This window comes from Eurytemora carolleeae, unplaced genomic scaffold (genome assembly GCF_000591075.1).
Source record: "Eurytemora carolleeae unplaced genomic scaffold, Eaff_2.0 scaffold779, whole genome shotgun sequence".
Lineage (NCBI taxonomy): Eukaryota > Metazoa > Arthropoda > Copepoda > Calanoida > Temoridae > Eurytemora > Eurytemora carolleeae.
The window spans coordinates 74,173-86,947 of record NW_019396862.1 but is presented as its reverse complement, the minus strand read 5'-3'; the positions used below and the strand labels follow the sequence as shown (position 1 = coordinate 86,947).

General features: G+C 31.0%; 1 protein-coding gene across 8 annotated transcripts in view; it reads right to left on the bottom strand.

The window, feature by feature from the left end:
• Positions 1-12,775, bottom strand: part of LOC111709496 (membrane-associated guanylate kinase, WW and PDZ domain-containing protein 3) — a 104,314-nt gene that overhangs the window by 72,344 nt on the left and 19,195 nt on the right. For 2 of the 8 annotated variants that reach the window (XM_023483168.1, XM_023483170.1), the window contains exon 1: positions 1,730-3,605. The exons of 2 other annotated variants lie outside the window; for them this stretch is intronic. In XM_023483168.1, coding sequence (XP_023338936.1) covers positions 1,730-3,038 — 1,309 coding nt within the window. In that variant the 5' untranslated portion in view covers positions 3,039-3,605. Of the gene's footprint in view, positions 1-1,729; positions 3,624-6,555; positions 7,469-12,775 lie in introns of those variants that run through there. 4 more of the 8 variants (XM_023483171.1, XM_023483172.1, XM_023483169.1 and 1 more) reach the window with 4 other exon arrangements.

The window sequence follows — 12,775 nt, the reverse complement described above, 5'->3', positions numbered from 1 at the left end:
GGGGGAAGAGTAGGGAAGGGGGTGTGGACGAGGAGGGGGCAGCAAAGTTTCGATTAAAACTGGAAAAACCATGAAATAGAAATAAATCTAATTCCTAACCGGATTTTCTAAATCTATTAACCAATTTTATTTAATAGATAGGTTAAAGAAGTAAGTAGCACAGGGTGTCTCAGAAAAAAAATAATGATAAACTTTTAGAAAACATATGACTCGTATTCAGAAATATCAAAATAAATTTCGGGGGGGAGACAAATTTAATTCTTGAAAATTTAGAAAATAATATGTTTCAAGTTTGTAGTGGTAGGTAGACCATGTATAAAAGTAAAAACTGACAAAATTCTTGTACTTTTACGGATAATTTTAACTTAAAGGGAAGCTGTAAACTGCTTTAATTTCAGTTTCTTTGTAAAAATTACTTGCGTATACGTACTATAGTGACAATAAAGGAAACTGTGAGAACTTGACATTTTTCCATGTAAAAAAGCGATGATATCTTTCTCATTGTTGCTCAGAAATGGCTTTAAAGCTCACTATAGATTCAGATAGAAGTAAATACTTCCACTTACTGATAGCGCCGATTAAAGAATTCATAAATCTAATTGTATAATGAGATAGATAGAAAGATAGATGTAACCACCATACTATTTCTATTGGTTCAGAATAGACAACAAACACATGACTGAATCCTGATTGGATCAGGCGCTAATGGACCCGGCATAAAGGAGTGAAATGAATCTAAAATGTCGCTCTATAGATGGAGAGTGTCAGTAGAAATTGTGTCTGCAGCTTTAAGAAAGTAGTTCGGTCAAATTTTACTTTTTTATTAAACAGAGACTACCAAAAGGGTAAAAACCTTGTTTTTATAAAAAGTTAAGAACAGAGTTTCCTATGACCTTGATTTGGCGACCCTGTAATTTTTATCCGGAAATATTCCAGCTGCATCCAACAGTAGAAACTTAATCGCAGAAATATTACCTTTAAGCTTTTTGTAAAAAATATTAATCAATGATATTATATAATTGTTGTGTTCGTCTAAACTTGTTCACCAAATTTAATAAACTAGACTAAAAGTTATTATCATAATGTCAATTTACAATTTTCTTTGTAGTAAATAAGTTACTAAACCATAAGAAGTTAATCTTTCTTTATTGTATTTTAGGTTTGGGAAAACGTTTTATATATGTAAATATATAGTAAGCTAGTATAAGAGAATGATATATAATATCTATTAAATGCATTATACAGGGTTGCTTAAAAAGAATCAAACTTCAGAGACGACTTAACGGAACTCATTCAAAAAAGAGTAAATTTCCACTTTTAGTTGGTAATTATTTTAAGATGCCAGCTCGTCGATAAATATTATTTTATACAGAAAAATTTTGAATATTTTCAACCAAAACAGTGCTTTATTCTGTAACGGTTATTGAGTATTGTGTGTTATGAAATGTATTTTTTTTAAAAGATTGTTTTAACATCTATAATCTTTTGTTATGGCCGGGTTCGATCATTTACCTGAACCAAAGGAATTAACTCTGATTTTCTAATTTCTATATCTTTGCAACCCAATATTGTAGACCTTGAATATTTCAAACTATGAATTCTATTAGATCAAATAATCTAAGTTTTTTAATATCAAAGATTTACACCATTAGGTTGCAAAGATATAAGGATTAAAAAATTTTATTTTGTGGAAAAGATTTAATTCCATCTAATATTTATTATTAAGTACCTTCTCGATGGTAAGATTTCTTCCCAGAATTAATCTCTATTCTTCTATTTAACCCCTCCTCCCCATCACTAGAGTAGGGAGAGGTAGAACTATCTTTGAGAACTATAGATCTAGACCTGATAGAACCTGGAAAGGATTGGGTTGAACTGATACTGTTTTCCGGGTATACATCTCCATTGGGAAAACTATAACCATGATAAAGATTGTTATTGATATTGGTTTGCGTCCTTGCAGTTTTAGGAGGAGGTGTCGGCCTGGTAAAATTTATAATATTTTCTATCGGATTCTCAACTTCGCGGGCTTTATATTTGTACTTTGTCTCGTTCTGGTTCCTCTCAGAGATTGAATATTTAATTAGTTTCTGCTCCGGGTTCTTTAATTTATCAATTTGCTCATTTTCAGGTTTGAGAGATCTACTGAGTAATCCCAGATTTGATCTTGCAGGTTTGACAGGAGATGATGAAACCTTCTGTATGTTTCTAGGACCTGGAGAAATTGTTCTCACAGCGTCTCCAAGCTCCTTCCTTGACGGTTCTTTTTCATTTTCTTCTGAACTAATTTCCCTTCTACCAGGAGTGTACCCAGAGTAATTATTTTTTTCTTCTTTTTCTTTGTCTTTTCTCTCACGCTCATCATTCCCGACTCTTCTCTGCTCCTCTTTAACATTATTTTCTTCCCCTTCCTCATCTTCAGCCTTTTTATCATTCTTATCTTTATTCTCTAAATCATTATTTTCTTCAATTTTGAACTCTTCAGTATTTATTGGTTGTTCTTCATCCTCAAGTTTAAATTCTTCCTTCACGACAACAGCTTTTCTGCCTTCCCCTTCTCCATCCTTCCCTTCTCTTACCTCTCCATCATGCCTTACCTCTTCCTCTCCCTCCCCGCCTTTCCTTCCCTCATTCCCTCCTCTCTCACAATTCTTCTGTTCCTTCCAGCTCCAGGGTTGTTTTTCTTCCACGGTATAATCCAAACCTTTCTTCTCTTCAATTACGTTGTTGTGTGATTGATCAATTTCTTGGTTTTCTCTTACATCCGGTTTACTGGAACTGCTTTCCGGCTCAGCTTGAGCTAATTGCTTAGAGTCCAGATTTATCTCCAGAGCACTGATCAGGGATTCAGAAGGATCGTTTCTCCGGAAGAAAGGATGAACCTCGGATTCGTCCTCCTCCTCCTCGACCTCCTCCAGGTGTATGTTGATAACCTTGGTCCTCTCCTTTACCAGGTGATCCAGGTTCTCCAGGGACTCGGGACTATGATACCGGATACAATACTCATCAAGGTTCTTGATCTCAACCACACTACACATTCTTGATCATTCATTGATAATTTCCTTGATCATTTATTGATCATTCCTTGATCATTTCTTAGCTTATCATTGGTCAATCCTTGGCCAAACCTTGACCATTCCTTGAGCATTCCTCGATCATTCCTTGATCAATCCTTGATCAGTCCTTCACCAATCCTTACTCATTCCTTGATCAATCCTTACTCATTCCTTGATCAATCCTTGATCAGTCCTTGATCAATCCTTGCTCATTCCTTGATCAATCCTTGCTCATTCCTTGATTAATCCTTGCTCATTCCTTGATCAATCCTTGCTCATTCTTTGATCAGTCCTTGATAACTCCTTGATTAATCCTTGATCATTGATTAGTCAGTGCTAAATTATTCCTAGATGGTTTTTTGATCCTTGCTTATTCATTCCTTGATTATCATGATTTTCCAACAATTGTTTAAATAAAATAAACTAAACAAGATTACTAATATCTGTACAGTTTTCACAATTTTCCTTATTTAAATCTTTTTACTCTTCAGTTTAATGGTCACTGTTAATACTTTCAATTCTAACTTTTTAACTCTTTACTCCGCTAGCCTTCACTGTTAATTGTTTCAATACTGATGATTCACTAATATTGCCAAAGCACAAAAATGTTTAAGTTCAGCGGAGCAGATAAAAATGGTTCCGAACCGACGAGTTTAAAATCTCGGTTCGACTTCGATTTATCTCCTGTGCACCTGTATCCGTCCTGAGATATACTCAGGGTATAACTGAATACCTAGAGTAGCGTGTGCTTTGGTTTATACCTGCTGCTTCACCAATATCAAACCATCCGGTGATCAAACCTTACTCCGGAGAAACAAAAGAATGATCAAAACATTTAAGAATTGATGTAGAATCCAGATTCTAAGAATAGTTGCATGAACCTGCAGAAAAGATTAAATGAACTAATCCTACTCCGCAGAATTAGATTTGAAATTTGAAGCAATTAAAAAGAAATCCAATCTTATTTAATAGCATCCTCAGACTTTCCTGCTATACATCAATTAATCNAAATATTATCATCGATTTAGCAAAATCATGTTTTTATATGTATCTAATAATTTGTATATTGCAGTTAAGTGCTGTATTTTTTTAACAGGAAAATCATTGCAAAAAAATTGTTTGTAATATTTTTTAAAAAAATACGCAATTTTAGGTTGATAAAGAAATACTAGAAAGTGCAAGGATGTATTTAAATGCAAGGATGAGAATTGTCGAATAAATCAATGAAATCTCAGGATTTTCATGTTTTTCTTTTCAATCTGTAGTTTGTCTGACCATTAAACTTTCATTATAGACATGGAGACCTGTCATCGCAAATCAACCACTAAATACGGAACCCTTTATATTAGCTTCTTTTATTGACATACCTTCGGTTTTCATACTTTCAAGCTTCAAATTTTCTAATCCCTATATCTTTGCAACCCAAGGTCAAATAATCTAAGTTTGAAATATCTAAGGTTTACACCACAAGGTTGCAAAATATAGGGATTAGAAAATTTGAGCTTGTGTAATAAAAAACCAACGATATTAATGTTGAAAACTGTTGACGACGCTCTTTAAACCAAAGATCATAAAAACATATTTGACAATTCCAATAAAATGTTAGAATATTTGTTAACTCTTTAAATTTTTATTTTATTTATTTCTGTCGTTTTAGAATTAAATTTTTGTTTTTCTCTTTTTTATCTTTAGCTCGAAATACCTTTCACAATTCCAGTTAGACTCATATTTCATGTTTGATCCATTTTACAACAAAAAAAGGAAATGGGACGGTGCGCATTTTTTACATTCTTCAAATAGAGTATTGGTTCTAATTATCATCAATCTAATCAAAAACTTAATTTTCCAGTTTGAAAACATTGCCTGAGTTTTAATCGCTAATTTAGGGAATCAGGAAATCTTTAGAGTTAAATCTAAGTAAGACAAATCGTATATTTTATTTGTGAAAAATTAAGCTCTTGTCATAAACTCAAATTATCCCTATATCTCTGCAACCTGAAGGTGTAATCTTGTTATATTTAAACTTAGATATTTGATCTAACAGAAATTATAGTTTGAAATAGGTCTCCGACATCAGGTTGCAAAGATATGGGAATACAGATTTCAGAGTTTGTTTCAAGAATTAATTCAGGGGCATTAATATTCAGAGTTGGCTATTCTTTACGTAAAGTTTCAGCGTCATTTTTATTTTTATATTTCTCTATTTAGTAAAATTTTCAATATAAGCGTTCTTATAAAAATTACCTATTCAAACTAAACTCAAAATTGTAAAATCTTAGATTTCAACAATGTACAGTTAAATTTGACACAGTTCATTGTCTGTGTATTCAGTATTAAACAGGAAGTACAGGAAGTACCAATAAACATGGGAATTAGATATTTTATTACTCTAACAAAAGTAATACTTATAAAGATGGACATGAAGGAAGAACTCAAAGCTTTCTAGAACTATGTTTTCAACTAAAAATGAATAACTTATTTTCAAAAACTTTCTGATTTTTATTATCTTTTTTTAACGTATAATAAAAGTTGAATGAGTGCTGCAAAAAGACAAGTTAGAGTTCGTCCCATGAATTACCATTTTTATTGGATCTCCCTGTATTCACACACAATAATAAGGCCTATTATAATTAGGTGTAAACAGAGAGTTATTGTGTGGATATAATCATATTGTTTCAAACAATTTAAGCAGATGTTATATGACCTTGCAGCTTGCAGGGCGAACATTGAGATTTGCAATGGGCCTAGGGCGGGCTAAAGAATAGCATACTAGATTCACATCGGTACCCTACAGACCGATGTCTCATCGGAGATAAATGACAAATCTTTGTTTTTATGGCCGAAGATTAAAAATTGTCAAAATTAAGAGAGAAAGACGACATTAGCTTCCTAACTGTTGATCAGATGAATGTGTTCCGTTAAGTTCCGTTAACAAACGGAAGTATTCCGTAATTAACGGAAAATTCCGTTAAGGAACGGAAAAATTAATTTGTCCAGTTATTAGTTTGTAGTTGTAAAACGGATTGGAAAAAAGATATGAAAAATTTATCAGTTTTTAAGACTGGGCGGTTTTAACGTGTTTCAACGGATTTGCATTTTATTTTACATCACTAGCTCACTTGTACTTTTTTCTAATTTTCTAATTATCTAATTCTTAAATTTTGATAAGTTATTTGCAAAATTGTATTCGATTTTTGCGTGAGAACCTTCAACCTTTGGACCTAACTAACAACACTATGCAGGTTTTTTATACTTTCTGTTAGTCCTTGGGGAGAATGAGAATTGAATTTGAAAACATTTTTAACCTTGTTATAACATAAAAGAGCATTTTTAAGTAAATGAATTTGATACCACTTAACAACTTTTAGATTCAAACTTTAGTTTAGAACCCTCTAAACTTGGAGAGCAAAGAACTTACCTAAAATAATAAAAAAGAAATTAATTAGAATTTTAGAAAAAAAGACAAGAATCAGAAAATATTCTAAGAAACATTTCAAACCTTTTTTTCTTCTTTCATCCTTTCCCTTCTTTGTTGAATAGTTTTCTTCAGAAGTCTGAATATTTTTCTTGCGTTGTTTTTCTTTCCTTAACTTTTTCTTTTTGACCTCACCTTCAGATTTTTCACAATTTTGCTTTATTTTTTCTCCTCTTCGCCGAAATTCCTCTTTGAGTTCGTAAATTTTCTGTTCCTCGGGAGATCTTTGAGTTTGCACCGTAGCGTCCAAACTCATGCTTCGATTTAGAGCTCCATAACCTTTTCCTGAGCTCTGGGTACTGTTAGATCGGGTCTTACGCTTTGGTTTCAATCCAGCTTGAGTGCTTGCTTCGTTTGTAGAGGGTTCATTGGTGTTGGATAAGTCTGATTTAGGTATGTTAGATTCAGTGTTGTTATTTTCATCAGTTTTCCCAAAATCTGAATCCTCATTTACAGATGTATTATGATCTTCAGATGCTTTGAGAGGATCTTTCTCATGATCTGTCTGATCATGAGCAGATTGATCACTAGTAACGTCATCGGGCTTTTCAAAAACAGTTACATGTGTTTTGTTGTATTCTGTTTCAAATGAATCAGTAGCAGAATGTTTTAATGTTTCATGAAAAAGATCGCTTTTCATTGAGTCTTTGTGTACATCTTTACCAGGGTTTAGCGAAGGTAATGCTATTGAATAATCAGATGATGATTCTTGCTGCATTAATGAAAATGCAGCAACTAATGATGATACTGAAGTTTTTGATTCTCCCGCCGTATTTGATACAGCTGAAGTGGAAGGGGAGAAAGAATCAACTGTTTCGTTGAAATCACTGAATCTAGATTCGATCGATGAAGCACGATCTGAGGTTTGATCTTCAGATTGTTTGTATAGTTCTGAAAAGATTCTGTCCACATCACTATTTTCTTCCATGCTTAAGGTGTTTCTGCTAAATTAAGTTATCTTTTTGAGACAGTCTGTAATTAAATATTTAAACGACAATAATTATAATTAATATAAAAGAAAAAACTAAAAATAAGATAAATCATTCCTTGTGTTACTTCCATTGCAGCTTATTTTCAATTTGGAGAAAGATTTTGATGATTCATGATTTCTTAGATCTAAACTTTCACCAGGAGAAATGAGCATAACGTTCTTGGTCCGTTGGACCCTGTGAGGTCCCAGGGTATCCTCAGTAGAGTAGTGAATAGTAAACTCATTTGCGGCTTTTATCTCAATCAATGACGACATTTTTTTTCACTGGAAAAAAATTGAAATGCATGTTTTTTCTGGTTTCTTTAGGAAAACGTGTGGACTATGTCCTAAGTATTTGGGAGCTGGTCCTTTTGGAGAAAAGATTTTAGTTAATTGATATTTTTTAATCATTACACTCTTCTTTCTCTTAAGAACGTAAGTTTTTTGAAAGAAGCGAACAGATTTTATTTATGAATAGAAATAACTTATTAGAAAAGAACTTCTATGGTTTGAGATGATACAAAACTATAGAGAAACAGATAAACATAAGTTTCAAATTGTTAACGGGACTGTGTCATGTAATTTTAAGTGAGTCTCAGTTTGTAACAAGGCATGTCCGATTAATGTTTAATTTCCCCAATCTTAAAGGAACTGTAACTGTAAAGGAATTGAGTCTTTGTCACAAACTCTGATTTTCTAATCACTATATCTTTGGAACCAAATGTTGTAGACCTTAGATATTTCAAACTATGAATTCTGTTAAATCAAATAATCAGAGTTTGAAATATCAAAGGTTTACAACATCGAGTTCTAAAGATATTATGGTTTAAATATTTGATTTGTGGTAAAAGTCCTTGAATCTATTATTTGTTTTAATTGAAAAATCTTTTTAAATCGGCTTGACATAAATATTTCTTGTACGTGTTCACCTCCAATGGTACAAACTTAAAAGAGAATAAACTCAGTGGTAGCGGTTTAACAAGCGTTTAAAATCTACAAAACAAAGCTGTTTAGAATAAAAAATGCAATTTTTTCCTTTCTCTAATTGAAGATTAGATCTACCGATGAAACTTAATTTTTAGGTAAATAATATATAAAAATATGTAATTGTGGCGGTTAAAGGAAATTTCTTTTTTTAAAGGTTTTATTTCTTGCGATTGAAGGTAAAAACTCTAAGATATATGTCGTTTGACCGCTACTACGTTTTTTTTTATCTCCAAATAATATACATACATATATATTTCAGTTTTTAACTTCACATTTTTTATTTAAAAAGAATTATACTAAACTGATGTTATTTCTGCTCTGTACACAATAGATTTGATTAAACATTTTCCATTTAAAGGACAAATATTTTTCCCTCTGCACCCTCATATCATCCAACCAAGAAGAGATGCAATTTATGCAGCACAGAAAAAACCCTTATCTTCACATCTACACATCATCATCTTCTAAATCAGCGCAGTGAATTGATAAGCACATGTCGGCATAGAAGAAAATATCTATTATCATCGATTTAGCAAAATGTGATCATGTTTTTATATGTATCTAATAATTTGTATATTGCAGTTAAGTGCTGTATTTTTTTAACAGGAAAATCATTGCAAAAAAATTGTTTGTAATATTTTTTAAAAAAATACGCAATTTTAGCTGTTTAAAGAATTTTAACTACTGAGGATTGTCATGATAGGCGTGAAACATTATGTTTAGTATAATTCTTTTTTAATAAAAAATGTGAAGTTAAAAACTGAAATATAAATCTCCGCTGGTATATATACGGTGTCGAGAACTCTGCAGTCCTACACTTCTACAAAACTGTACATACATATATATATATATGTATACAATATTTTATTTTTATATGAAAATTGTTTCCAAAATCCTGCACTCTCTTGCGTTTAGATTAAGGTTAAAAGGTGTGAGAAAAAGATAATATTATTCTTACCAGGAGTTGTGCACATAATTACTAAACGGGGAAGTATTAAATATTTATAAAAAAAACATTAAAAAACGTTCATGCCTGTTACCCATATAAAGTCAAGATTTTTATCAAAGAAATATTAAAAGTAAATATCCGTTGTACAGCAGGTGTACATTTTAATATCCGAGCTGGTCCAGCCTTTGCGGTCCTAGTTTGGACTGTACCGCCAATTTACAATTACTAAATACTACATAATATATACCCTTATGTACACTTAGAGTACTTATCCACTAAATGTAGAGATCCATTTATCAATCCAATTCAATATTTTTTTTAACGAAATAACTTTTTATTTGATATTTAGCTTAAATAATAAATCTTGTTGAGGGAGTGTAAATTGAGTTAAACATGTCCAGTTTTCATAATAAATGTCCGTCAAAAATATTTGTAATGTTGGAATATTCATGAATTACATGGAAATTATAATCATAAAATATTTTTAGAGGTTTCTAGAATCCTCGATTTTAAAGGAAACGTAGAAAATATTTTTCTATTAAAAAACTTTAATATATTCTTTAAAATTACTTTTCTAAATTTTTTCTTAGAATTATTTGAAAACTTGCAAGATTTTTAGATTGCAGAAAAAGAGAGGTTTAAAAACTTTTCTTTTTATAAACAAGAAATCTTTTTAATTTTCTAAATAGTGTTTCGCCATAAATATTACAGGATTAGAAAGGGCACACAAAACCTAATCCAATATTTCTCTTCGAAAACGGAAAAGGTTGCACTTTCTCTACAATATGGAAATAATCAACATTTTTGGATATTTTTAAATATTGTCAACCATTATATATTATAATATTCTGGAAGTCAACTTGTGAACTCAAGAAATAATCTAATGAACATGAGTCACAGCAATATGCAATGTAAACATTCCCATTTAATAAATAAATTATTTAAGAAGTTATCAGTAAAACTATTTAATTGCTTTGTAACAACATCAAATAATTTTAATTATTTCTTGAATGTCGTCTTACTTTTCCACAGTTTTCTGGTTTTCACTGTATTTTTAATCAATGCTAAAGTACCCTATGCAACCCTATGTCGTTGACCTTAGATATGTCAAACAATGAATTCTGTTAGATCATAAAATCTCAGGTTGAAATATCAAAGGTTTACACCGATAAGTTTCAAAGATATAAGTATTAGAACATTTGAATTTGGCAAAAACTCAATTCCTTTAAAGAAAAAATGTTACAAATGGCAATCGTAATCTTTTTAAATAGAAAGTACTGAAAACATTTATGGATTCTTTAAGAATTCCAAAAATATATCAATGATTCGACAAAAATAAGAAAATTCAGCTAAGAAAACAAGTCTTAAAAATGATGACCAAAATTTATGTTCAATGGAATAAATTTTTCTTGAAATTGTTTTTATAATGTTCTTTGACAAATTTCTTTCTTGTAATTTTTTAGCCAATAACCAGATAATTTTTTTTTAATTTACCCAACTAAATATATTTTCGGAAAACACTAAATTCAGGGAAAAACAAATTACGAGTATTTATAATTTCGATAATTTTTGCATTTTGAAAATAAATGTTTCAAAAATACGCTTATGTTTTTATTATTTTTTTTTCACTAAAACATGTCACTTCGCTTAGTCGCAGGCTTCAAGAAAATTTTTTTTTTATTTAGTGTCTTCGTCACATCAAGTTTGCCTTCATTTAAAGTACAGGGTGTCTCACGAAACATGACTGTTGGTGAATTATTTTTATGAGAGAATGAATGACGAAGATGTTCTTGTTTTTCTTTCTATTTGAAAATTGATTATTTCCAATTGTTCTCTATAGTGGTGACTTGCTGAATTATGCAGCAAAGACAAAGAGGGAAATTAACAAATTTTGCTATATTTTAAGATAGAAAAACAAAGATAAATCCTTCATTGTTGCTGAGAGATAAAGAAGTAAAGGTTTACCGTTCTGAATCAGGCACACAACAATTATAAAGTTTTAAATTACGTTCCCAGTTTCTTTAAGACATAACATTAGCTATTATCTTTCTAGATAAGAAAACAAGGCATTCGTATATAAATATATGTTGCGTATAGCCGGCCGAACGGCTAGACCGATTGGGCTGAACTTTTTTTTGACACTCATGGGTGGCCGAGGGATGTTATAGGCTAAAAAATTCTGGCCCTTCAGCTAGTTTATTATATTTAAGCCAACCAAGAAACTAAGAAATTTTCGACGGTCTTGAAATGTTCCACATTAATTATGTTCTTAAAGGAATTTCAAAAATATGAAAAACTTTTATAAACTTTAAAATACTTCTTAGTTTTATAATTTAATATAAAGTTGAAACTTTATTTTGCAGTTTGAAAATACAAGTTTATAAATAATTGGAAAGGAATTAAGTTTTTGCCACAAACTCAAATCTTCTAATCCCAATATCTTTGCAGCCTGATGGTGCAAAGCTTTGATATTTCAAACTTAGATTATTTTATCTATAAGTATTAATAGTTTGAAATATATAAGCTCTACGACATTGGGTTAAAAAGATATAGAGATTAGAAAATGAGAGTTTGTGGCAAAAATTCAATTCCTTTATATTTTTTTCAATTACATTTACATCAACACGTTGTGTTTAGTTTGTTTTTATTTCCACCCACAAACTGTAGTGCACTTATTACGAAGAAAAATCTTAATAAATTTCCAGAAACCTAAGAGAATATCGTTAAACGAAACTTCCAAGTTTCCTTTTTGCGTAGAATTTATTCAGAAAATCAGAAACCGAAACAAAAAAAGAATGTAAAGAAACCAAATGAAATAATATTTCTTAATAAACATATTGGTATCAACTACACTGCTTGACCCCATTCATAAAACCGGGTTTCATTACGATACGCTGTCTTAGGTTTGGCATGGCTCTAAAGTTCTCACATCTTCAGCGAATAAAAGTGGCATGGTAGATTCGTAACAATATCTTTTAATTAAAAACCTTTATATAATCAAAATTGTGAAAGATATCCTCGTTTTAAAATTCTAAAAATTGTCTTTTTTGTTATTATAGCTGAAATCTGCAAATCACTTATAAAGAGAAACCACTATTGAAAAAAACATAAATCTTTAAAGTTATAAACATGGGCACTACTGTGTATCGAACATGCCAATCTCTCTGTTGAAATTACAGTCCCTTTAAAGGCTAGTACGCCTACAGTCCCTTTAAAGGCAAATAGTACGCCTACAGTCCCTTTAAAGGCTAATATTACGCCTACAGTCCCTTTAAAAGCTAATATTACGCCTTTATTCCCTTTAAAAGCTAAAGCAGATAAAAATGGTTCCGAACCGA